Source organism: Aspergillus heteromorphus, assembly GCF_003184545.1.
Source record: "Aspergillus heteromorphus CBS 117.55 chromosome Unknown BO70scaffold_3, whole genome shotgun sequence".
Lineage (NCBI taxonomy): Eukaryota > Fungi > Ascomycota > Eurotiomycetes > Eurotiales > Aspergillaceae > Aspergillus > Aspergillus heteromorphus.
In genome coordinates, this window is record NW_020290408.1 from 1,372,093 (window position 1) to 1,396,812 (window position 24,720).

At 53.3% G+C, this 24,720-nt stretch overlaps 4 protein-coding genes across 4 annotated transcripts; 1 reads left to right on the forward strand and 3 right to left on the reverse strand.

Moving 5' to 3' along the window:
- Positions 1-1,292: 1,292 nt before the first annotated feature.
- On the reverse strand, positions 1,293-4,792 carry BO70DRAFT_359169 (DIL and Ankyrin domain protein). Its single transcript, XM_025542477.1, has 4 exons — positions 4,371-4,792; positions 3,689-4,131; positions 3,191-3,595; positions 1,293-3,113 (listed from the first exon to the last, which is right to left on the reverse strand). The coding sequence occupies exons 1-4, from the start codon at positions 4,576-4,578 to the stop codon at positions 1,593-1,595; spliced, it is 2,577 nt and encodes an 858-aa protein (XP_025403007.1). The 5' UTR covers positions 4,579-4,792; the 3' UTR covers positions 1,293-1,592.
- A 549-nt stretch (positions 4,793-5,341) lies between these two features.
- On the reverse strand, positions 5,342-10,607 carry BO70DRAFT_385073 (mitotic regulator LTE1; the record flags this gene model as incomplete). Its single annotated transcript, XM_025545706.1, has 4 exons — positions 5,342-5,658; positions 5,724-10,138; positions 10,222-10,484; positions 10,515-10,607. 4 exons carry the CDS (start codon positions 10,605-10,607, stop codon positions 5,411-5,413), a joined length of 5,019 nt encoding a protein of 1,672 aa, XP_025403008.1. The 3' UTR covers positions 5,342-5,410.
- Positions 10,608-16,679: 6,072 nt separating this feature from the next.
- BO70DRAFT_359173 (uncharacterized protein) lies at positions 16,680-18,091 on the forward strand. The gene has a single exon (XM_025542478.1). It carries the CDS (start codon positions 16,930-16,932, stop codon positions 18,025-18,027), a length of 1,098 nt encoding a protein of 365 aa, XP_025403009.1. The 5' UTR covers positions 16,680-16,929; the 3' UTR covers positions 18,028-18,091.
- A 351-nt stretch (positions 18,092-18,442) lies between these two features.
- On the reverse strand, positions 18,443-20,070 carry BO70DRAFT_426556 (uncharacterized protein; the record flags this gene model as incomplete). The annotated part of the gene is made up of 3 exons (XM_025547800.1): positions 19,805-20,070; positions 19,280-19,587; positions 18,443-18,504 (listed from the first exon to the last, which is right to left on the reverse strand). The coding sequence occupies exons 1-3, from the start codon at positions 19,852-19,854 to the stop codon at positions 18,443-18,445; spliced, it is 420 nt and encodes a 139-aa protein (XP_025403010.1). The 5' UTR covers positions 19,855-20,070.
- Between the last annotated feature and the right edge of the window lie 4,650 nt (positions 20,071-24,720).

Sequence of the window (24,720 nt, forward strand, 5' to 3'; positions counted from 1 at the left end):
AGCAGAAAAGTGACAGCAGGAAGGAACTAAGTAGCGGAGATAGGCAGAAAGATAACAGTACTAGATCGCGATAGATCAAAGCTCCACCAGATTAAACCAGGGTGATCGACACGCTTGTACACGAAGAAGGAGGGGAGGGGGGGAGAAGGGGGGGGGGGTGATGCGTCAGGAGATCCCAAGCGAGGTAGTAGGGAGCAGAGAATTGATGCGCAGAGGCATCTTCTTCTTCTTGTTGTTGGCCTTGGGAGATCGACGGGCAGGAAATAGTAGATGAGAAGATCGGGCGAGAGCGAATGGGCTGGATGATGGATCAAAGGATCGAACAATGGAGGATCAACAAGACAGCAGACGAAGACGAAGACGAAGACGAAGACGAAGAAAGGAAAGGAAGAAAGAAAGAGAGAAACCGCGCAACGTGACCTTCCCAACTCAGCAGGAACGGGGAAGCCATCGCCATTGCCCAAACAGGGAAGCACCCAAACAGGCAGGAAGGATACACTTACCCAATCAAGACTGGTCCCCGCGTGCGCTAGCCAGATCGGGACTCCCACACAGGCCGTGTGCTGTGTCTGGTCTGCCTGAGGACGCAAGGCTGTCAGGCCGGCAGACTGGCAGGTGTCAAATGGCGGCGGCGCCTGAGGAACCAACAGGCACCCACAACAGACTGTCAGACACAAGACAAGACAATAATGAACAATAAGAACAGTTCGTCGAGCAAAAGAAGAGTCAGGGTTATCTTGGTAGTGCTGTCAGGAACACTGCTCCGGACTAGTCAGCACATAAACCAACCTATATAATCAAGCCCTGCGCAATCCCCTCCGCCAAGTGGATTCATTGCGTATCGCCGGCGCTGGTGATGACGACTCGCGACTCCGGCGACTCGTCATGCCTTCGGATCCAGCCAGGGCTAACGCGCCACTATCGAGTTGGCTTCTCTCTCCAGTCCGAGTCTGGCTCGTCTCCCGCTCAATCTGGCCGTGTTTCATTCCAATCGCGGGCCTCTCTGCCGTCTTAAGCCCTCAGGTTCTCAACAGGTCTGCAGTCAGCAGAGCGAAATACACCGGGTCGGGTTCTCCCTACGAGGCTAACCCGCTAAACGAGGGCTAGTCTATTCTCTAGGCCTAGATCTCCGACCCCTCTGATTATCATCCGATAGATATCTACTATTTATCACGGATTCGTTCTGCGCCCACCGTTTCCCTTCCCGTTGGTTTCATCTCCGTCTCGTCGCCATCCTCTTCCAGTAATCCTCATGCCCATCGCTATCTCCTCCAGATGGCCGGTCCGCCCCTCACCCGGTCAGATTCGAAAACGGTCTCGATCTACTCTTACGATCCACCTGCCGTGTCTTGACTCTGGAGTCTTCTATATCTCCGTTGATTCGTGATGCCCCGTTGGCCTCCCCCCTCCGCGCTAGCTACATACATGGCACAAGGCATGGACGCGCGCCAGATGGGAAATTCAGTCCTGCTTCCAACATGCACCGCAGATCAAAAACCTATATACTAGAAATGCAAACCCTGGGTATCGCGCATCCCTATTCGCAATACCATTTGCCGGCCTCGATTATCTCTCTCTCTCTCTCTCTTATCTCACCCGTCACGGTCGAACCGACTCAGCACCTCCGGGGGTACAGTCGGGATGTACTTGCGCGCGCGCTCCCGGTTCGTGCCACCCCATCCCGCCCCGTAGCTGATCAGCATATCCGTGCTCGTGGGCAGCGAGAAGGGAAGTGTCAGGGACGGATCCAGGAATACCGCGTTGCTCCGCTCTTCCATCCACGCGGACGCTGCCGGTCGCGCAGACGCCACGCTCGACCCCGGCGATGCGACAGAGGCCCGTGTGGATGCTTCGGGCGAGGTGGCAGCCTCGGACGCCGTGGATGTGGGAGGGGTTTGCGGACGTCCATCGGTCGGTTTTGTGTCCGGCGCGGTGGCCTTCCGCTTGGCCTCCTGAATCTTCGCCTGTTCCCGAAACAGCAGTTCCGGGTCTCGCTGCAGGTCAATCAGGAACTTCATGGCGGGCTTCGTCAACCCCTTTTCCCCGACTTCGGGCCGATAGGACTTGACCGCATGCAGGAGCTGGGCGGGGGTGAGCTGTTGGAGTTGGAGGAGGGTCGTGACCAGGGACTCGAAATCGTCCCCGAGCGATGAAAAGCATTGGAGCCATTGCAGGAGCTGGATGACCGGGGCAAGGTGCCGGCGCGCGGCGTCCATGGTGCTCTCCCCGGTGCTGTTCGTCGACCCGTTCTCAAAGTGTTCGGGATGTCGGTTGTTGTTGCGCGCCCAGTCCTCCAGGGTCGACACGTTCATGCGGATCTGCATGGCCTTGGTCCGCGCCAGGTAGCGTTTGGTTGACTGGATGCGGTTGAAGGTCTCCGCCCCGAGCCAGTACAGGAGCTGGGATATAATCTGCGTGGTGATGACGGAGTGCACGTCGTAAAGGTCGAGGACAAACAGGGTGGAGGAGAGGAGAGAAGTGATGTTGCGTGGGGAGACCTGCGCCCGCCGTCTTGGGGATGGGGGTCGAAAGCGCTTCTCCGCGGGTTCGGGGGCTTTGGCCTTGGACTTGGAGCGGAACAGCTTCCACTCGTTCTGGAAATGGACGTCCTCCAGGCCCGGGATCGTTTCGTGATCCAGCATGGCCGCGTCGAGCACTTTGTTCATGCGGCGCTCGGCGTCGCGGATGATGAGGATAAAGATTTCGTTGACGAGTTCGGCCAGATGCAGCTGGAATTCCACTGTGGCTTCCACCAACTCGCCGTCCTTTTTCAGGTAATGTAGCAGCAATGTCGCGTTCGACATCCAGAACGCGAGGATCGTCATATCCCACTGGTGGCGCTCGACAACGTCGTTGATCTTCTCAGTCGCCGAGACCAGAAGCTTTGCAAGCAGTTCGGGGCTCGCATGGTAATGGGCGTATCGCGCACTGAGAAAGAGGAGGTTGGCGGGGACGGGCTTCTGCGACGGCGACCGTTGGGGCGTCATGTTGGTGATGATGATGCTGAGAATCCTTTCGAGCTCGCTCTCCTGGAAGACGAACATCTGGTCGTTCAGGCATCGATCCCACACGAACTCTTGTTGCTCCTCTTCCAGCTCTTCTTCATCTAGAGACTACCACACACACACACACACACACACCGTCAGCCAAAGCGCCCCGCACTCGGGGCATGCGTCGCCGCATCACTCACATCAAACTTCTCATCAATCCCCAGGCTCGACAGATCCACCTCAAGGTTAATGGCGCTCTCCTCCATCATCATCCGCCGTTTCATCTCGTTCTCTGCAATCTCCTCCTCGAAGCGACCGTGCCCGAATCCGGAATCGTAGAAGTCGTCTTCAATCGCGCTCGGTCCAAAGTGATACCCATTCTCATGTAGATACTCGGAGATCTCGCTTCCGGGTTGCGCAAAGTCGAAAGCGGTCCCTCCAGACGAGGACTTGATATCGGGCGATGCGCCATGGTCGAGAAGAATCTTCGCGATTGTCTTATGTCTGTTCGTCATGGCCCACATCAAGGCACTCCACTGATTGCGGTCCTGCTGGTCAACACGGGAGCCTGCATCAAGCAGCGCCGAGACCACATCCAGGTGTCCCTACGGCGAGTGTTAGCATTGCGCAGTCCTTTCCGCCACCCAGCCCACCCACAAGCAACGAGTAACAAACAACAAGCGACGGGTACAACGTACAAAACAACTCGCATATATCAAAGGCACTGTGCCCTCTTCATCGGGCATATTAACATCCACGTAATCCTGTGCCTGGCCTTGCACCAATCTCCGCACACGATCCACATCGCCATTGCTGGCGGCCATATTCAAACTGCGCTGTAGAATATCCTTCTTCTCGCGATCCGATAGCTTCTCATCCGTCGCGATCGCCTCCTCGTCTGCGCCTAGCGAGTCCACTTCCCGGTGGGCAGCCTGCGCAGCAAGCATCTCCATCAGCCGGGCATCACTATCCTCCAAGCGAGCCGTGGTGGTCGACTCGTTATCGTCGTCGGCTGCGGCGGCCAGCCCGCGCCCATACTGGGCCTGGAGATTATGTTCTTCGTCATGCGAGTGATCGTCGAGGGCAAGGCTGAAGCTGAGAGGCTTCGCGGCGATGGGGGTAGTGAGGAATTGGGATTGACCTGCGTAGTGGGGGGGAGGAGGGAGGGGAGGATCAGCCATCTGTGCATGTATGATAACTAGCTAGGTAACTTTTCCCGCAATGACGACATTCCGATCGCGCCCTCTGCACGTGTCCCAGGCATCATCCCATGCACGTCATAAATGAGAGGTGTCATGCGCGACCGGTCGGCAAGCCAGCAGGCAGGCAGACAGGAAAGAGAGACGGGAGGGCAGGGGGAAAGAAAAAGAGGCCGCGCACCTTGCCAGGCATCGTACATTTCCGTCTCGGACTGGATGACGGGGACGGAACGACGGTCGTCCAGGGACTTGGGCAGGTCATCGGGGAGACCACCGGGCATGATGAGGGACCTGCGGTTGCGGTCGGAGGGAAGATCAGGCAGGTCGGGGTCGCTGTGGTCGCGATCGAGTTCGTCCGACGCCCCGCGGGGGGAGCCGGAGGCGTCCATGGCGATAACGTCAGGAACCAACAAAGGAGGGAGGGGGAGCACTCGGACAAAGGAGCGGTCGCTCTCGCTCCATGGAGGAGGGAGGGGACACGGGGGACACTGGAAGACAGGCTAGCGAGCTATCCTGGAGGCGGTGGAATTGGAGAGAGCCGAGAGGGGGGGGAATTAGTCGACGGTGAGTTAGGCAGTAGCAGCAGTACGGAGTAGTAGTGGCGGGACACGGAGGAGAAGAAAGACGGAGACGGAGGGAGGGAGTGGCAGGAGATTGGGATGTTCCTGGCCGGCTCTCGCCCGTCGTGAAACTCGCCCGCTCCACTTTGCATCATCCCCAGAGACGGACCGATTCGATTCAAACAGAGTTTATTATCAGAAACAAGCCCCCTTCCACAGGGGCCAGCTGGCTTCAAGAATATCAACGCTACCTCCATCCCCCAACTATGCAGACATTGCTTCATAACCCCAGAAATGCAAACCCAATCCCCCAGTTCCCAGTTCCAGTCCCAATTCTTCCCATTCCCCTTCCAGAATCAAAACAACCCCCCCCCCCCCCCAAACGCAGGCAAATGCAATAATAATCATAGTGTACACGAAAATCACATATTCCACCTCCTCCTCGTCCTCGTGACGCCCCAAAATGTGAGTCTCATCGCGGATATCTCGGTCGCTGGTAATCATAGACAGGTGCAGGGGTATACTGAGGGTACTAGGTAGTAAGTATACTTGCAAACAAAACGGAAACTCCTCTTATGCAAAACTGATCATGCTTCCTTCCCCTCTTTTTTTTTTTTTCTTCCCTTTCTCCGCCCTCCCTCTCCATTCCTTTTCTTCGTTTCTAGTCCAATTGTTTGCTGCGACTCTGGACCTCCTCTTCCGAGAGCGATGCAATCCAAAGGCAGCGTTCGATGACGCCCTGCATGGGCTCAAATCGGTACCTGGTGCTCGCATCGATCAGCCGTAGCAGGCTCTTGACAATCTTGGCCGTGGTGCGGTAGCGCTCGAAGTTTATCAGGGACTCCCCGTCCTGCGTCGTCACCCGCGCGGGCTTTTGGGCATTGTATGTGAGGTCATGGACATAGAGGCCTGCGGTGGATGTTTAGCAGGGGATTGCCCCAACATCTGCAAAGGGACCTCCATTGGAAACTTACCGACAAACGGGATGCAGCCCTCTTGCGCATTCGCCGTTTCCATCTCGAGGCGGAGGTCATGGAAATTGCGGATCGGCTGGATCAACGACTCCATGTCCTTAAGTAGGCGCTGGTCAGCCTGTGATACCAATGCCCAGGTGCCCTGGAGGCGAGAGCAATCCGACGAGGACAGGGCAATGGCGATCTGTAGCATCGTGGCGTAGTTGCACATCCTTCGGGCGTGGGCGGCCGTGTGGATGAACTTGGCGATTGTGCGTGCTCGTTCGTGAATGTCTTCGGTGAGAACAATTTCCGAAAGCACCCATCTGACCATCAGGTTGAAGCGTCCCACAACGAGATCGATTCCTCGGTGCTCTTCCTCCGTAAGGAACTGCGCCCAGTTCAGCGTCGAGGGCGAGCCGCTACTCCAACGCATATCAACCAGATCCCTCCAATCCACCTCGCTTAGAGCAGCCATTTCCACCAGGGTCAGTTGCTGAGCAAGGACGTGCGACTCGCAGGAGAGAACGAAAGGCACGTGCTCGGGTCCGGGGACCTGGAGTCGTTCTGGCAGCTTGCGGCATTTCTCGGACTGGGAGAGAACATCGCCGGAGACTTGCTGCATGTTGATAGATCGGTCATTGTTTTGTTCTGCCATTTTGTTCCTCGGAGAAGGGTCTGGCGTTAAAGGTTGGGCCTGGAAGAGCACCGGATTCAAGGGGGTAGTCCACGAGGCTATAGAACGGGTGTTCTGAATAGTCATTGGGGGGGAAGGCGGGTGGTGGGCGAGGGGATGAGGTGGAATGCCGAGCGATGACCCGCTCATTCGGTGGGTATCAATCGAAAGGCGTTGCTCGGCAGCTTCACGCGAATCAATCAGGTCAACCGAAAGCTCGGATGATAAGCCTGAAAGACGACCCGTATTCTTCCTAGATCCCGAGGGGATTACAGGCAATGTTGAGCCCCGTGGGATGCGCCTCATACTCTCCGTCTCTTTCACGATGTCAATAGATGGGTGCGAAGATTCCATGTCAGACATATCTCGGCTCGAGAAACTGCTGGGGTGAAAGCGAGACGGTCCAGCTATGTGAGATGACGGACGGCTCGTCACGGGTTTCTTCATCGACTCATCGCTCAGTCCTCGCTCCAGAAGTGGTATCGAGCTGTACGAGTCTTCTGATTCTGCAATTGAATCCGAGTATGGTCTATGAGGAACAACCCGCCCCTGGACTTGTGAGTAAGTTAGACTGTTGCCGATGAAGGTTTGACGTCTCCCAGCGGCAGCATCCAGGCCGGTGCGGTTGCCCTGCCCGGTATGCGCATAGCCCTGAAAAAACACTTCCTCCTCGCGGACCCTATTGAGGACCTGGCTCTGGTGCGGCTCTACTGGTCCAGCAGCAGAATCTTCGCTATCCATGGCGGTGGCGCCTTGCCATTTCCCTTCAAGCTTCAACAAGGTCGACTCAACGCCCCCATCGTCGTCGTCTGGAATCTGCGCGAATTGCGCAATGGCGGCCTCGAAAGAACGCCGCATGTTCTGGGATGAATGAGTCGTCATCAAGGAGAGGCGGGGATTTGGGGGGACAAGGGACGTTTGGGGCCGCGAGCCAGGATTTTCAACTCGCGTGACAGCTGTCTCGGCGCCAGAACTGCGGTAAGTGATATCGGAGACAAAGGAGCCCGAGCCAGGCCTGGATGGAAGGCTACCCCCGTCTCGCATTTGACGCAAGTCGCCGCCCGGTCGCCTGCGCAGCGTTGGCCCCGCGGGTCTGTCCACATGCTGCTGCAAGCTCTGCTGGGGGAGAGGAGGACCAACCTCACTGCCCATGGTGAGGCGATGTTTTGATATTCCGCTCTGGAAGGAAGCATATTTGCGCAGACGTAACGCAGGAGACGTTCTCTTCCAGGAATTCGACATGCGCTCCACAGAATACGACCTGCGCGACGCGGAGTATCCAGAAGGACGCTGCGAATACGAGGCCCGGCTGGCCGGGCCTGACTCAGAGTCGTCGAAATAGATTGGTAATGAGTACTCGTCGCTCATCAGAGTTGACCTTGGGAATGGCACCTGCGATGAAGGGGCTCTCATCGTCACAGGGGACGGTTCGCCTTCCAGGAACCCGGGAGGCTGCTCGAGCCCTCCATGTGACCCAGGGATGGCTCCCGACATAACAGGCACGCCCAGCCCAGTGCCGTCTACGATGACAATGGATTCACTACCCGTGGTAGCCTGACTTTGCGCTCTCCCATGACCCATTATAGAGGCATGTGAATTGAGGTTCCCACCATCCACACCGGAGCCTGGTTGTGATTCAGTGGACAGGGAATCTGCCTGTGCATCGGCTTGCTCAGCCACGGCAGTGCGGTATTGCCGCAAAGCCTCGTCGCACAGCATGTCAATTCTCAAAGGCTTTTTCACCGCGGCGGCAGTCTTTTTCCCCTTGTAGAAATCAGAGCCGAATGCGACGTTGTTTGGGAGAGCCGAAGTTCTCCCGGGCATCAATGATGTTGTATTCCCGTTCATGGCGCGCGATAGGCTACCATTTCCACCATGACGACTATTCAGCGCTCGGCGGATTGAGCCGATGATTGTCTTCATGCCAGAGGGGGAGGAGCCGGGTTTATTGATTCCATACAAGGTGCTTCGACGCTCCGGGGCTACGTCCTTGGCAGATGACGGCAGAGGAGGTGACGGGGGTGCCATCATAATGGTATAGGACTCAGCCGGGGGGTAAAGTTGCCCACGTATCAGGCTACCGAGATTGAATGCCTCCTGGGAGATTGGGACCTGTTGCTCGGGTTTGAGTAAAGAGAGGGGCGCTCTGCCGTCGCGAACAGAATCGGAGAAACTACCACTGCGTTTGTGTGTATGCCCGTGATATGGATAGCGGCGTGAAGCAAGGGGCGGAGGAGGATACGGGTCTCGCGGAGAAGAAGTTTGCTTCAGGGACAACACAGGCACTGGATGGGGCGCCTTGGTATGGACAACAGACAATGAAAGACGCTTCGGAGACTTTGGGGGCAAGGAGCAAGAGGCCGCCTGGAGGCTCCGGTCACTCTCTGCTGAAAGCGGTACACTCTTCGTTGTATTTGAGGAATTGTTTCGGTTGTGCTGAAAGATTGGACGAGACTGCGTGCCCGTAGGGGCAGCTTCGACGGCGCTTCTGGTACGCAAAAGGATCGGTAGGCCATCCCCACTCACTGTCTCCAGTAGGCTCTCAGCCTCATGGCCACCAGGGAAAATAGCAAGATCTGGGCTTTGGAAGGCATCCTGGCGATCCGTCAAGTTCCAATACAATGAACACTTTCCATACCAGCATCGCTTGAGATCAATCAAGATTTTCAGATCACTCATTCCGCCGTTGTGTCGGGACTTCACAGCATCGTACATACTGTTGATGGTATCACAGAAATGAGCGCGCAGTTCGTAATCTGGAACAAAGTCATCCACAAAATAATTCAGAATCCAATGTCGGAGCGCTGCGAAAGTGCGAATACGGATAATCCTTCCATCGTCCTGGAGGCGATTGATTGCCCAGCGTAGCCGAGCGAGAAGAAGTGCCAGGAGAGTACCAGCGGAGAGATAGGAGCGAAACGTGAGAAAGAAATCCGATACGAGCTCATAGTCCATGAAGGAGGCGGAGGATATCTGTGCGACAATCCGAGCCGGAGTGGCAGCACTGATGTCCTTGGTGCCTGGAGCATAGCGAACTACCGACTCGTTGTCCATTTCCGACACCAGAGCCTCGAAGATGGCCGGCTCAATGGGCTCTTTTGGCTCATAGAAAACCGGGCTCTCGCTGATAGCGGAACCCGACGGTAATTCAATGGCACCCGCCCCAGAAAAGACAGAGCCAACAAATGAAGGTCGGTCCGGGTTCCCGAAATAAGCATCGGATGCCAGGGTCCCGATCCAATGCCCTCTCGGGAACTGGGAGGTGCGTAAGTTGTCCGACGTTGAAGTCCTGGAATAGACAGACGTATGCAGAGCAGTATCATCATCGAAAACAAATCGAGGCAGGTCCAAGGGGTAGGGAGGTATTGCAGCTTCCACAATCCGATTCGATGGCTCATGGGCAGTCTTCGGTCGGTCATCCGGTCGATCGATAAAGATACGGAACTCCCCCGCGTGACCTGCACGCGACTCCGACCGTTGTTCTGAGATGGTAGAGAACGAGTGCGCTTTACGGGGCCGATGAGACAGGCGGTGGTATTGCGAACGCGCCGACTCGGTATTGACCGAGTCGCCATCTTCACAGCTTTCTTCCGGGATGAGGTCTGGGCCCAGCTCGGAGAACTGCGAGTTCGACCATCTCGAAGGTTCATCGCCCTCGGGACCCGTGCGTCCATGCGAAAACTTTTCTTGTCTGGCCTGGTTCGGCAAAGGGACAGAAGGCGCTAGGAAGGGTTCTTTCATCGATGGGTTGCGAATCGGCCTGGGGGATCGAGACAAGGGGTTAGCAATCTGCCCATGACGAGTAACATCTTGGGGGGCGAGGTCATTCTATCTACTCCGTACCTGAGGAAGATCTTCCCATTCTGGCCGACATTTCCCACGGTGAAGTGGTTCGGTTCCCGAGCTCCTACGGACGCATCGCGCGGCGCCTGAGAGATGTCGGGTCGCTTGAAGGAACCCTTTCGCAGTAACTCGTGGCTGTCCTTGACCCGCAGTAGTGAGGCCGCCATCCGCTCCCGGGCTGTTCTCGAGCCAATGATGGGGGATTCCTTGGTGTTTCTGCCGTGTGCAACCGTGTGGGCGCGTCGTAGATCGGTTGTCGCATGCTGGGTATCTGCATTCTCTGGGGCGTTGACCTTGTTGCCGGACTCGATCCATGTTGAGATGCCCATCGGCAATTGACTAGGCTCATTAGGGAAGGTGTCCCAGGATGTTGAGCCCGACTCCATGGCGAGCATCTGTGGAGAGATGCGGCTGCTACGCCTTGTTCAACCAGCGCGTGTTCTTTTTCTTTTTCTTCTGGGCACCGGGAGGTTCCGAAAATACCCTTTCCACCCACAGACCGGCAGGAAGCCTTCGCATTCACCGGTTTCGGCGAGCTAGAAGGCAAGACGAGACAGGGACAGCCCACGCTGGGATCGCAATATGTGTTTGCGACACGACATGACCAGGGCCTGTACAAACCGGTAGTTCTTTGCTGAGCGTGACGACGATCCACGTCAGACAGGCATTTGGAAGAATTGATAGCAGGAGCACGAGAGAAATGTCGATCGAACCGGTTCGGTAGTGGAGGGGGGAGGGATGTTCAGGCAGGACGCTCGGGGCAGGGAACAGGAGGTTCGGGAGGATAAGAATAGAACGGAGGCAGGTCAAAGGAAGCGAACCAGGAAAGAAGGCGAAGAGGGTACTGGTCCAAGGGTAGAGGAGGAGTGATGGGATGTGTTAATGAGGTTGATGGTTGTTGATGTTGGTGGTGATGATGATGATGATGGTGATGATGATGATGATGATGATGGATAATAATAGGTCATGAGCCAGGGTAAATAAAAGATTAAAGAAGCGCAAAAGAGTTGGAGGTGGAGGCGCGGTGGAGAGGGCGAGAGTGAGACGCGCGCAGAATCCGGCCTAGTCGGGCCAGGGAAGTTAGGAACAGGCTGGGACCGTCTGAGGCTAGCAGTCCGTCACTTGCCTTAGTCCCGGTCGGGTTCCAGCAGTGCGGAACCTCAGCTGCAGCTGCAAGCTGCTGGAATGGAAGACAGGAGAGTAAGTACTCCGTACTTACTGACTGACTGACTGTACTGTGTAAGAAGGATGAGGGGAAGGGGTCAGAAGGAGTAATCATAATAATAATAATAATAATACTCGTGAACCATGGATCCTACCCGGCCATAGCATCATTGCAGAACTGGCAGAACTGGGCAGTAGATACGATACAAGTACTTAGTCCGTCCTCGTCCTCCCGCCCAGGATCGACTACTCGGCTCCGTAGGCAGATCCAGGAGGATTCAGGTTCATCCTTTCCCTTTCCCCTTCCCCCCTCCTCCTCCTCCTCCTCCTCTTCTCCTTTTCTGCACCCCCCAACAAAGGAGTCCGGACTGCCATCGGTTTCAATCAACCAAATTTTTCGCAGGCATCAAATGTCGGTCAGCTGATAGTCGATCGACCATCAGATCGTGAGACGGTAACATCCACCAAGCTAAATTAGCCCTCCTGGCTGTGGTACGGCGGAGTACGACGCTGTAGTACTTAGTCTAGGGGCTATCATCTATCTACATAGTACGGAGTAGTGACTACTCCTACGTACTCCGTACTAAGTAGGTACTACCACTACTAGGGGGTATCTAGGGAATATCTATGGACTATGGGGATAGGTCGACGAATGCGCTGTACTAGGCACTTGGAACTTGGAAGATCTCAAGTCATCGGGAAAATCTCAGGGCTGGACCTTGAGGTCATGCGATCCCGATGCTCGACGGTCCGGGTGGGCTCAATGGGACGGACTAAGATGAAGATATATTATGGACTCGTAAGTAGGAGGAATATCCCTCATCGATCGATGTACCCATCCCCATCGTACGGTTATAGGTTTATCAGATATAGCCGTGGTAGCTCGGTGCTCTACTACCCCATACGAACCCTCCGCCCTTGCCCTAACAAGATCGGAGGAGGGCCGAGGGATGAGGTAACGATCACGGAATAGATAGATAGATAGATAGATAGATATCTTGACCTCCACCAGGTTCAACAACGTCAACGAGATACGTATTCTCCTGGTCAAATGACACGGATCGGCAGCCGTGCATGCACTTCCAGGTCGATACGAGACCGTCGATCGGTCAGAATCTCCAGCTCGAGGCAACGATACACAGTACTTCTGCGCTTTCCTACACACACACACACAGACGGAAGAATCGGGTCGTGGCTTTTTACTTCTTCCGAGCTCCCGCCGAGCTTAACTACTGTACTTGCGACGGGCTTCTTGACTCGTCGTCGTTGCTGGCATACACCTCTCGAGCTATTTTTACTTACCCACTGACTTGCCTACATACCCTTTCTCTCACCTCCCTATCTACTTACTCCCTAGCTATCCTTTTTTTTTTTTTTTTGTTTTTTTTTTCCGACGGCAGAGCTCGGCTTGGGCGTTACGTAGGTGAGTACGGAATACTAATCTAGGCATTACCTAGATAGGCACCAGTTCACGGTTGCCAGGTACCCGGGGTTGGCAGTTACATAAAAGGGGGCAAGGCACGAGGGGGTCTAGTATGAAAGGGAGCAAAAGGGCAGGGGAAAAAGTGGAGCGAGGAGGAGATGAAATGAGGTACCATCTGCTTCCATCATCTGGTCCATGATCCATCTGGTCCATCTTGCGTTCTTAAAAATGGGGATGGTCGAATGGGAAGGGCCCTTTTGCCCTGAAAGAAACAAAGGCTTGGTGGGCAGGGGGGGGGGAAAAGGGAAAAGGGGGGGCAGGGCAACCAGGGATCACGATTGGATCGGACATGCATGCAGGCGTACGTTGGCCGGGCCATTCGGGAGCCGTTAAGTGCCAATGACCGCCTCGAGGAGGAACGCCCAGTGGGGACTGGGCTGTCTATACAGTGTAAACTGTAAGACAGCGAAGGTACAAGTCCTGAGTTCTGTCTGAATCCTGACAGCAGGCGGTCTCTTCCCCTTCCGGGCACTGTTGGCGTTGCCCAGTGGCTGACCGTTGCGGCGGATCCCCGGCCGATCGCCGGGCTGGTCGCTGCTGTAGCCCCCGGGATGGGCTCCGCGGCTGAGTCCAGCTGAACGGGAAAAATTCTGTCCCCCGGTCCAAGGCCTCGGTCGGGACGAGTAGGAGGTGCACCTGAAATGCAAGGGTGTGTAGCAATGGCCAGGCAAGCAAGTGAACACTACAACTTCTTTCAGTGAACCGGGGAGGGGGGCCAAGTAAGGAAGGTACAGTCCAAGGACATCTTTCAAGGTAGGTAGGTACGGGGTACAGTGAACCCAAAGACAGACAGACGGGCGGATGAGGCAACAGGACATCACTGCAGAATTGGCTCTGTGTGGGGGAAAAGCAAATCAGAGTCCGCACGGATTACTTCTCCTTGCCTTGCCGCTGAGTGGAAAGTCTCCCCGGGCGCTGCAATTTCCACCTCTATCTATCCATCACTGCCCGTGGGAATCGGGCAATTTGATGCATCCATCACACACCACGCACACATCATAGCACCAGCCCACAACCCGGTCTAGAGGACAAACTAAGTGCAGTAACCCTCAACCAGGATGGATCGCTCTATCCAGATCCAGTTGCGGTCAGATCACGGCCTGCCTAATTCAAGGCTGATCGGGATCTATGTACATTACATATCTACTATCTAGTACTATCCGGATTCTTGGTAACACGGCCGAATGTCAATCATCTCCTGGGAGCCCCTCACCTTGTCCAGAAGTTTATCTTGGCCCGGCCAGACCTGCCGTTCATTTGCTCCTGCAGGCGCCTCCACTCCTGCGGCCTTCTGTAAAAGGTACTTACCAACCAACCTTGACGGCAGTGGGCACAATGGGCTCCGTTCCGACTGCCTGCCTGGAATCTGGATAGGTCGCAATACGCAAACATCCTGGCCCATGACTCATGGGTATGGACGCTGTGAGACCCAGTCAAAAGAATCGCACGGTCCAGGTAGCACCCCGGGGGGGGGAGGGCAACAGGTGATCAGTCACAAGGTGTCTGTCCTGTCCTGGTACACAGTGCATACCCTATCCCATCAGTCTCTGGAGGTTGATGGTCAAGTCCTGTCATCGTCCTCCAAATGTCAAGTGTCAAGTATCGACAAGGCTGATTGACCAGGCAACTACTTACCTACATGACGCAGCTACTTGGCCTTCAGGGTCGGGGATGCTTGCCCTGTATAAGACGATACATCAAAGCTTGATGCCTATCTACCCACCTTGACAGAAGACTAACATGGTCGCTGACACCTGTGCGGTGAGTATCATCCCGGAAGTCCATTTCAGCCCTGAACCCACACCGACTCGAGCACCTCAGTCATCAGGATGATGCATCTGGATGTAGTACTCCGTATCATTCCGCTTATCCCTCGCCCCGACCACACCCACGGATACAACCTCCCGCACTTACGGAGTGCTCAACAGCGCCTTGTTGCATGAGCGTACATATCTTAGTACGGTGTACACGTCGCTATCGGGGAGCTATCATTCGTAATAGAGGTGACAGGGGTTTACCAACAATTGTAGGCTGTTGTGCAAGAGTGTCTTTACCTGCTCAATATCTAGTGGGTCAGCTGGAAGACTTCATCCATAAGCCATGACTAACCCTCAGGTGGTATATTCTGGTTCAGTTCGGTGGTTTGCTTACAGATGGCCCCTCAGGCTTCCTTTGTTGCAGAACGGGTCACGGAGGGGTCCCCCCTATCATTAATCCAGGTCTCTCTGGCAAGGAGTAAAGCTCTCTTTGTCTGGAAGGAAACATCCGATCCCCTTTATCAGCCTTGAACTCTTGATCCAAGCTATAGCAGGTCGAAACTGAAATGGTCCCTGCGAACTGACGGACGTTTTCTCCACTTTTCCATGCCCCAGATCCACTAAGACAGAGGACAGGCTATCCCTGTAGCATCTGGGGCGAACATATCCAGGTCGGAGATGTCCGATCCATGAGTAATCGATGACAGACCGCTGCGGAAAAATGGGAATTTCCCGTTGGTGTCTCTCCAGGAGAGAGACCATATGGTCCTGACGGTAATATGGCGGGGATTATTCCTCTTCACGCTCTAAATATGGGCAGTGAATGTCAGGAAGACCACCGAGGCGAAAGGAGAACCCCCGGCTCAGGGCTTCCTCGGAAGGCCTGACACAATGTTCTCGAGGGCGAGCTGCCTTCGAGGTCGCTCCATCCCCGGCAGATACTGTGAACAGTCTTTCCAGGCTGAGCCCGGTCAGTGGGAACAAAGGGACTCCGAGTCAACCTCTTTCTTGGCCCTTTTCCTTCCAAGGACAATGGGATTCTCCGATGTGCTTCATGGTGGCTCTTACAGCCAGCCTGGACCTTATACAAAGGTCCCGAGGTCGCAAACAGCCGATAGCCCAGCGCTTCCTGAGTGACGCGTCGAGACTTCTCGACTCAAATCTACCTGCCAGTGAATCAATGACAGGTCTCTCTTCTCGGCAATTGCCCTGAGTTGCTCTGCAGCATTGATTACTTCCATGATCGGAAGCGTTGAACAAGATATGGAGTCATCCGAGGACCCGGCACTTTCTGGGTCATGACTCGGGACTTCTCAACTCGAACCTGCCTGTGAATGAGCTAACGATTTTATCTCTACAGGACTTGACCTGAGTTGCTCTGCATCACTGATTATCTCCATGCTGGGAAAAAAAAAAAAAAAAAAAAAAAAAAAGGAGCCGCCCGATACACTCGAAACAGAAGGCATGTCTCATTTTACAGAATGGATATAAAGATGGGACTCAGGAACGTCCTCAGACTGTACTACACATATGGGCCAGCCGGTCTACAACACCTTTCACGCTTACAACCAGTTCGAACTGCGTTCTACTGTTTTCCCCTCCGACAGCCTTCACAGCTTCTCTAGGGAGAAGCTGCTGGATAAGAACCAACCAAACATGCAGAGTACCGACGCAACTCAAGATGTGGTGCCCAGCACATGTGTTCTTCCTCCTGAATTGCTGCTGATGATTGGGAAGGAAATCAATGACGTTGGAACGATATGTACTCTAACTCGATGCTCCAAGCAATTCCATAAAATATTCACGGGGCTGATTTACGCTCATATTGACCTGACAGACTTGAGTCGTGACCCTGAGGAATGTTGGGAACGTTTAATTCGGCTGATTTTATCCATCCGTCAGAACCCAGCTCTAGCAGACCTGGCTCGCCGCTTAGATCTCGCGGTCGATTTCGAGGAGCGTTTCGGTGCATATCAAAACCTGGTGCTCATGAAGACCAAAATGCATATGTCCATCATTGGCGCCGTTGTGGACGGATATGGCAGCCAAAGCGAGAGTTCCCAGAGTTTGGAATCCCTAAAAGGTTTGAAGCCAGATACATTTGTGTCCGTTTTGCTCAAATATCTGAATCGCCTGGAGGTTCTCGCCATTGACAACGGATCGATGTACGTTCTTCAAGATCTTTTCAAGAAAGCAGCAAGTCGGCAGGACCCATTTCACGTGTCTCCGCCGTTTCCCTTCTTGCGAGAGGTGTGGTATCATCATCCTTTGGACCCTAGCATTTTCGAGATAGACGATAACTGGATGGACATGAGGAACGCATTGCCTCTGTTCTACCTTCCCGCCGTTAAGAAGGTGACCGCGTACAATGTTCACCAAAGCATGCACCCGGATCCTATCGCATTTGAGACACCCTCTGTCCCCCATGCCACACGTCCTGTCACTGCAATTGACATCCGGGGAGCCCAGAACATCCGTGGAGTTCCCGCCTGGATTGCGGCATGCGACAATCTCGAGATCTTCAAGCTGTCCTACGGGTTGTATACCCCTTACAACATTAAGAATCTTTCATCGCTAGCGTATCAGACATATACTCATTCCCTAATATCTCCAAGGCAGTGCGATATTAAGCAGCTCCGTGGATATCTCTTACCATGCAGGCATACGCTGAAAACCCTCTCGTTGACTTATGAATCCACGTGGCAGATTTCCCGGGATTTCGCCCTTACACGGCGACGCCTGGAAGACTATCAGACCGAGGAACCCTTTGGGTCCTTCAAGGAGTTTGAGGTGCTCGAAGAGCTTCATATACGCCATTGGAACATCATCTCGCAGGTTCACCCCCCGGTGAACCTAGACGACTATCCCATACCTTTCTTGGTCGAAGATGGCTTGGAGAACCCGCCGGCGCCCAGTGACTTCAACTCGGACTCAGACTTGGACTTGGACCCATCATCGGACTTCGACGTTGACAGAGCCTTGGCCTCGTGCTCGATTGAGGAACAGGGTGTTTACGTGGACCCCGATGTAGAAAAGGACCAGATCGAAACCCAGGAGATGTGTGCCGAGGACGATGACGACCATTGGACAGCCGATGAATTCCTGGGTGAGATCCTACCCAGTTCGCTCAAGCACCTCTGTATCCACGAGATCGTGAACCGCCAATTCTTCCCTCTTCTCTCGAATCTGGGCCGCCTGGTGGATGAGCGAGATACCTACGTCCCGCAGCTGGAGAAGATCGGGTTCGAGCTGAGTCCGTGCAAAATCAAGGACTTGTTCGACCCCGAGAAAAGATTCACGGCGTTTGTGGAGAAGTGTGGGAGGAAGAATGTGCGCGTTTCTTTTCATGGGTTGCCGGCGAGGTGGGATCATGCGCATTTGTTCCCGGAACGTGTTCGCTAGGTAGGGTGGATGGTGATGCCTTTTTGGGGGGTTGTTGGCGTATCTTGGTAGGTCTGGGAGTATAGGTGTTTGGGATTGTAAGATTATCCTTTTCTTATATAGTTCGAATTGGTATTGTTTTCGTTTAAAGTCTCATTATTCTGTCAATATTATATAGTACTTTCGGGGATTTTTTTATATTTGTTAAAGTATTAGAAACAGTGCTGTTTACACCATACTGAGTATATAAGTTATATTCCTGTATCTAGTATATATCAGAAAGAGACATCTACCCTATCTCGAACATAAATCATTTCATTAAGAACAGAGTTTTCACTGTGCCGTGTCACAGTCGCATCGAATAACTAACAACCGAGGCCACTGCGCAGGTTTCATAAACTATTTCCACAATCTACAAGAGAAAATTGCAGGCACTTTAACCACCGTATGGATCCCGTAGGAAGCCAGCATTTCCCGGATTTGATGTCAAAATACCCCCTATGACTGAATACATCAGAACCAGGACCTATGTAGTCCACCACACATTACTATTCATCATTAGCATTATTATAATCTCTATATCTCTTTTCTAGTTAGAATATCTCACAAATGAAATGAAATGAGCCTTCTCCCCTATCTACTCCACCCGGAACCAGGGTTGTAATTATTCCCATCCCCAAATTCGCCGGCAGTAATTCGATGACGCTACCTTAGTTAGTTCTGCGCTTCGTGGATACCGTACTTAGAGTACCGCGCATCTAGCTCTCTATACTCCAAGCACTGTACCCAGAATGCGTGGCAGTGTCACGTTGCCTTCCCAGAAGGGTTGAATATGTCACAGCATTCCTGGGTATCTCATCTCATCTCATCCGATCTCGGTTTTCTATCCGTTTTAGCGAAGATTCGCCTGGAGATTTTGTAGCCATAGCAAATGAACAAACAATGCCCACAAAGAAACTATATATATCCATCCAGGGCAGTCGCACATCGCCCCATCATGGTATGTTGTACCTAGGTAGGTAGTAGCGAAGATAGGTGGTCGATATGCTTTGAATCACCCGCTGAAAATGTATCTTCAATCGGACAAGTTATCGACTCCGAATCGGAAAGGGATTATTTTCGGATGGTTCATCTGCAAACACCAAGATTAGATTAGTAAGATTTTTTTAAATAAAAAGAAGCAAACAAACAAACAAACAAAGAAGTGAAACAAAAAAAAAACCATAAAGTAAACAAACCGTGGGGGCCAAACCCAAATAATAATATGACGTACAAGGCATCAAACACCAAAAATAGTAAGCGGCGGAGAGGAACGACAGGGTCGCAAACGCAACATAGCTGGCCATGTAGATGAATGCGCGTTTAGCATTCTGGCAACGGCAAGGGTGTGGTGCTGGAGACTCCCTGTCGTCGATGTGGAAGGTGGTACAGTAGTCATCGGGATCGTGATTGGTGGTATGCTCGTCGGTCAGCAGTCCGATGTAGGGCTGGTATTTCTCGATATCGGAGGACCAATCATTGCGACTACTCCTGCTGCTGCTGCTGGGGGTGATGGTGGTTCTGTCCTCCAAGTCCGGGTCACTGTGGGGAAGACGGTCAGTCAGTACTAACTATCAAAGGTGGATGGATGGTTGCGTCTTGCTTGGATGTGGCTAAATACCTATCTACCTATCTATCTATCCGTAGTGGCTGAGGTACTTCGGGAGAATGTACATATGTAGGTAGATAGGTAGATAGGTAGATAGGTAGATAGACAGGGTAGTCTGACCGGCGGACGGGCGGGAGGGGCTGAACTGACCTCTTCGTTCTCAGGGGGGACGGGGATATGCCGCTCTGCATGCCACTCATCTCACCAACCACATGTACAGGGAAGACGCAGTCAGCTCGGGATAGAGTTTAGTGCGTAGGATCCTTGGGTGACCGGGGGGCATGATTTAGTAGAGGTGGTAGATAGCAAGTAGCATTGGGGTTCGAATGACTGTGAATAATGTTGTTCCCCCTTCACACCGGCACTTCCGAGGCGATGCCGCGTTTCAGTCTAACTTTAGGGATGTTGGGAAGGGGATGGGGATAGGGCTGAGTCAGCGGGTGCTTGTGCGGATGGAACCTGAACTAGTTTGGTCATTTAGCTGCTTAGCATAAAATGTGCCTGTTTTTAGGGGGATGATCAGGCAATTTGGTCGTCATTCAGGGGACCAGAACAGAGTACCAAGGTGAGCCAGAGGTAGAATACACGGGGGTTTATACTTGGAGACGGGAAGGAAGGGGGCAAGACTCCTCCGAGATGTTGTTAGACTATTAGTGCTGTTGCTCCGTGTATGATCCTGGATGATGTTTGCCAAGATGCCCCGTGGCCGGCTTCCTTCGCAGGGAATTCTAGCCAGCGGACGATGGGCGGATGGAATGCACATGGTCAGAAGCTCAAAGCCTGTCCAACCTTATGTGATGATGAGCTTCCAGTCACTAAGCGAGCTTCTTGATTGTTCAATCATCCTCATGGTCGTTGACCGGCACCTTATTCTCCGAGGATCTGGACGACGGCCGCATATTACCGACCGTAGCTCGGTTGTAACCTTATGTTAATTTGGCTCGCGTCCAACCATGGTTCAGCAACATGGAACATCTTCGTCTCGGGCGAAATGTGAATAGTCACGGGATTATCTGACGACCATATGAAAATGGCGATGCCGTGGAATGCAGCCTCCTAGCAAGGCCGTGGATTCTGCTGCTCGGCACGTATTCGACTCGAGACGAGATGGATGCCCCACAGAAAGCCAAACCATATGATCTCGTATCACGGAAAACCATCCATTTAAGGTTACAGCGTGAAAGAATCCCCATAATCGAAAGACCGAAACCCAAGGCAGGAGACGGGTCCTAGATAGGTAGTATTTACCGACTTCCATGGCTTTTTTGGATTCACAATAATGATTCGTAATCAAACCCTGACCGGGTCCGCAACAGACGTTCGGTATTTCAACGCCTAACGGTACCTAACATCGAGATCCACCGCTCGTTACCGTGCCTGGATAAGGTACTGATAGTCTGATGGAGACCTTCCACTTTCAGGTTCAACATGGCAGCTTCACTGACTTTTCGGGAAGCCGATTGACAGCCCGAATGAAAGCCTGACAGGCAGCCATGGCCACTGGCCAAGCACGGAATGCTGCCAGATGCCATGTCAAGACTAATGCTATCCACATTCTACTTACACTGGGAGGCGGCAAATTCTCGCACAAGCTTCGGCATTTCTTACAGCTCCCATATGGAGTACGGGGCTTCATACTCCGGGTACAGGTCCAGTCTCAAGCTTTCCTAATGATTGGACCATCAAGCAGCGGTGTCCATCCGAGATGTAAAAGTCAAATTGCATGTTTTGCGTCCACCTTTGGTCGATCGGCTTAGGTAAATGCGCTGTATAAAAGGGTGCCATGCCACGCTGCTGTCACCTCGTATCACTCTGCTTGCATGCATGTGATTTGCCCAGGATCCAGTTCGCTTCGAAGGTACAACCGACCTATACGGGAGCAATGTGGTCGCAATATATTCGGATTGGCGGCGACAATCGCCATTCATTGGGTGCTTATGGGGGTTCTCCATCATCGATGAATGAAGATCGCCCGGCCAAGGGTCGCATCGCAGGGTGAGGTCTCGGGAGTGCAGCAGGGACTGGAGTAGTGGCTGGATCATCAGCCTTGGCCTGTTTGTTTTGGGAAGGACCCCCTCCGAGATTGTGATTATAACTCCCAGTTGGTACTGGAATTTAGATCCAGGCTGGCCGTTAGAACTTGGAACTTGGACCTTGAAAGAGGAGAAGGCAAACCCCGGTCTTGGTCTCAACCCCCTCCCCGGAATAGAAACCACGCGATATCCGGCCAGTCGCCGACCGGCCGTCGCACATCCGACCAATGACAGGCCGGGTGCCATGCATAGTAGCCATTCGGAGACCGGGGGGGATATGCGTTGTTGCCGTTATTACGACGGAATCGGTCGAAGACCCTCAACCAACCTTGAACCACTGAGCCTGCAGTGGACTGTGGAGTCCTCGGAACGTTGGTGTAACTGGTGACTGGTGAATGATGACTTGGTAGCCAGAAGGGGGGGGGTAGGATGGAAAAGGGGTTCACGCTGCAAAGTGAGCAAGATTGTCAGCAAAGACTTGATTCCCCGTAGCTGATACTCCGTCTTAGGAACAAACGATATATATAGACCAGACATGGCAGACCATCAAGTAGTTGGTGATCGGTTGGCGAACGTGTCCTCCTTGGTATTCAGGCAACGACAGCTGTCAATAGTCCGCTCTGGTCTATGGTGTACTCCGTACACTACCTAGATAGATACTCCGTACGGAGACGGAGTACCAGTGCCACTGCCATCGGAGGAGTTCAATGCGTCCTGTCAAGACTCCGCTCTGGGTGTGTGGGGTCGTGGATGGGAAACTCGAAACTGGTGAAACAGACTAAGAATCCTCCCACCGCGCAGAAAGGGAAGGGAGGGGGACAAGCACGTGGCTGGGGCGCGCAGCCAGTGCCCGGTACTGTACAGCGTACCGGACCGGAAAAAACAGCCTTGATACTGTCTGCCGTACGGGCCTCCGTATGAGGCGTTCGGGTCGTATGTTTGTCCCTGCCTGAATAAGTACTAGAATGTACTAACTAGTATGTAAGTACCTGTAGATGTGCTTATCAGTCGTGGAGTATCCCTGATTCCCTGAACAATCAGGGCGAAAATAGATATTCTCATTGCGATAGTCTCAAAGGGAATAAATAATAATAATAATAGGTAGATACCTAGAGGGATGGCTTGTTTGCCTTACTGGCTGCTCCGTAGTATCCATGTCGCAGATCTCTCGCGCACCAACAGAGTAGGTATCTATCCATTAGTACTACGGAGTACTGCGAAGAGACTCATCCTGTTTACGAGCCCGCCAGAGGCTAGAATCAGTGTAGATTCGGGGAATTATGGATAGCTATGCGAGCTAAGGGAGCTTACTATTGTCTATCATCGCTGAATGCTTTCAGCCCCATTGAGGGACGAGGCTACTTATTGTCCGATCCATGGTACGTGTCCCGCGAACCGGCCCAAGGAAGTGTCTACCCCGTCCATACAAGGTAATCTCTAACGACGATGGGTTTGACCATGCCTCTTTCTTCAGACAACTCAGAGATTATCCTGGTCCTAGGGAGTAACAAGGCACCTCAACCCCAGCGCAGGAAAATGTACCTATCCGGCCACGGCCCCTATCCGCGCTGTTGATGTGCAACTGCTGGAGGACGGCTATTGTTTCGTCTTGGCCCAATGCAGAAAGATTTTCGAGTTCCCACCCGGACGCAGTCGCGCGTCTCGAACAAGGCAACGAATGCGGTTCACGGACACTTGCTAGATAACACCTTCGGGACCATCGCCTGTGTGTGTAGCGGCATCTATGACCTGCAGGAACTACGGCGTACGATAATCTGGGATCCTGGATAGCGTCAGCGACCCGACCATGCATATGACACGTCTCGCAGGCTCGCAACCAAGGTCAGCCCGTGGGATGTGTCTACTCTTCACCTGTTCGGCTTCGCGGGACGCCGGGGCCTGTTACCCGTGTGAGCGAACCCAAATAACCGCCTACCGCAGCGGACAGCCGACATCCAGTCATCCACATCCACTGATTTTATTGATTGACGTGCTGGCAGCTGAGGGGCACGACTGTCTAGATACTTAGTGTCTTGACTTTTGACTCTTGAACCTACCCCTGCCTTAGCGCCTCAGTCGGCGTATTATTGTTCGGCGGGCAGATGAAACCGGAAACCCGGAAAGGCAAGAGGCCCACCCGGCGCGTTCCTAGAAAGCCAGCCAAGCCAGTCTTGCCAGCGTTCCCACCTGGCGCCGCCGTCTGTGTCTGTCTGTCTAGTCTCTATCCAGATAGATAGACTTCGAGCACGGATCGTGACACCATGACAGATCATGGTACCTATCGCTTAATAGAGTTTCGCGACGCATGGCCTTGACCCAGGCGCGCATTTTCCCGACGGGAGGGCGATGGATATATCATGCTAGCTAGATCTTGGTTCCCATATGGTGATGGATGCATCGCAAGATTACCGGAAAAAAAAAAGCAACCATGCCACCATCGTCCAATAATTAGGCCACCAGATATTCCTACAATGCCATTATCGCTCAGCGCTTAATGATCCCGTTTACCAGCGGGATTTGAATGGTGGCGATGGTTATGGAGGAAAGTCTCCCGATCTTGCAGGCATCTAGAAGCCTCTTCCATTGACAGGTACCTCACGTCCTGTTGGCTCGAGTGGCCTCCCTGTGAAGGAGGTCATGATACCCACTTACCACCCTCTGCCAATTCAGGCCCGTGATGAACTGTAAATAATCATGATGATCTCTCAGGACCTCAGGCACTAGCTTAACTCAATTTCCCGGATTCTCCTGGTTCGCGGAACCAGCTACCTGTCTATCTAGTACCTGGCGCGTGAGCAAGACTATATCCTTAATAGATCCAACGATCGAAGGCCAAGACTGTGGACTGTCAAGCGCACTTCAACATCAATAGTACATACCTATGCACCTAGAAGGTCACAAAGTGAGCTGTCGGTACTTTTGTACGGAAGTACCGTGGTACTCTGTAAGTCTAACAAACAGAGAATAGAGATAGATTCCAGCCGGTTGCAGACCCCCAAAATCCCATCCGGGCCTCGTACTTTGTACGGCGGG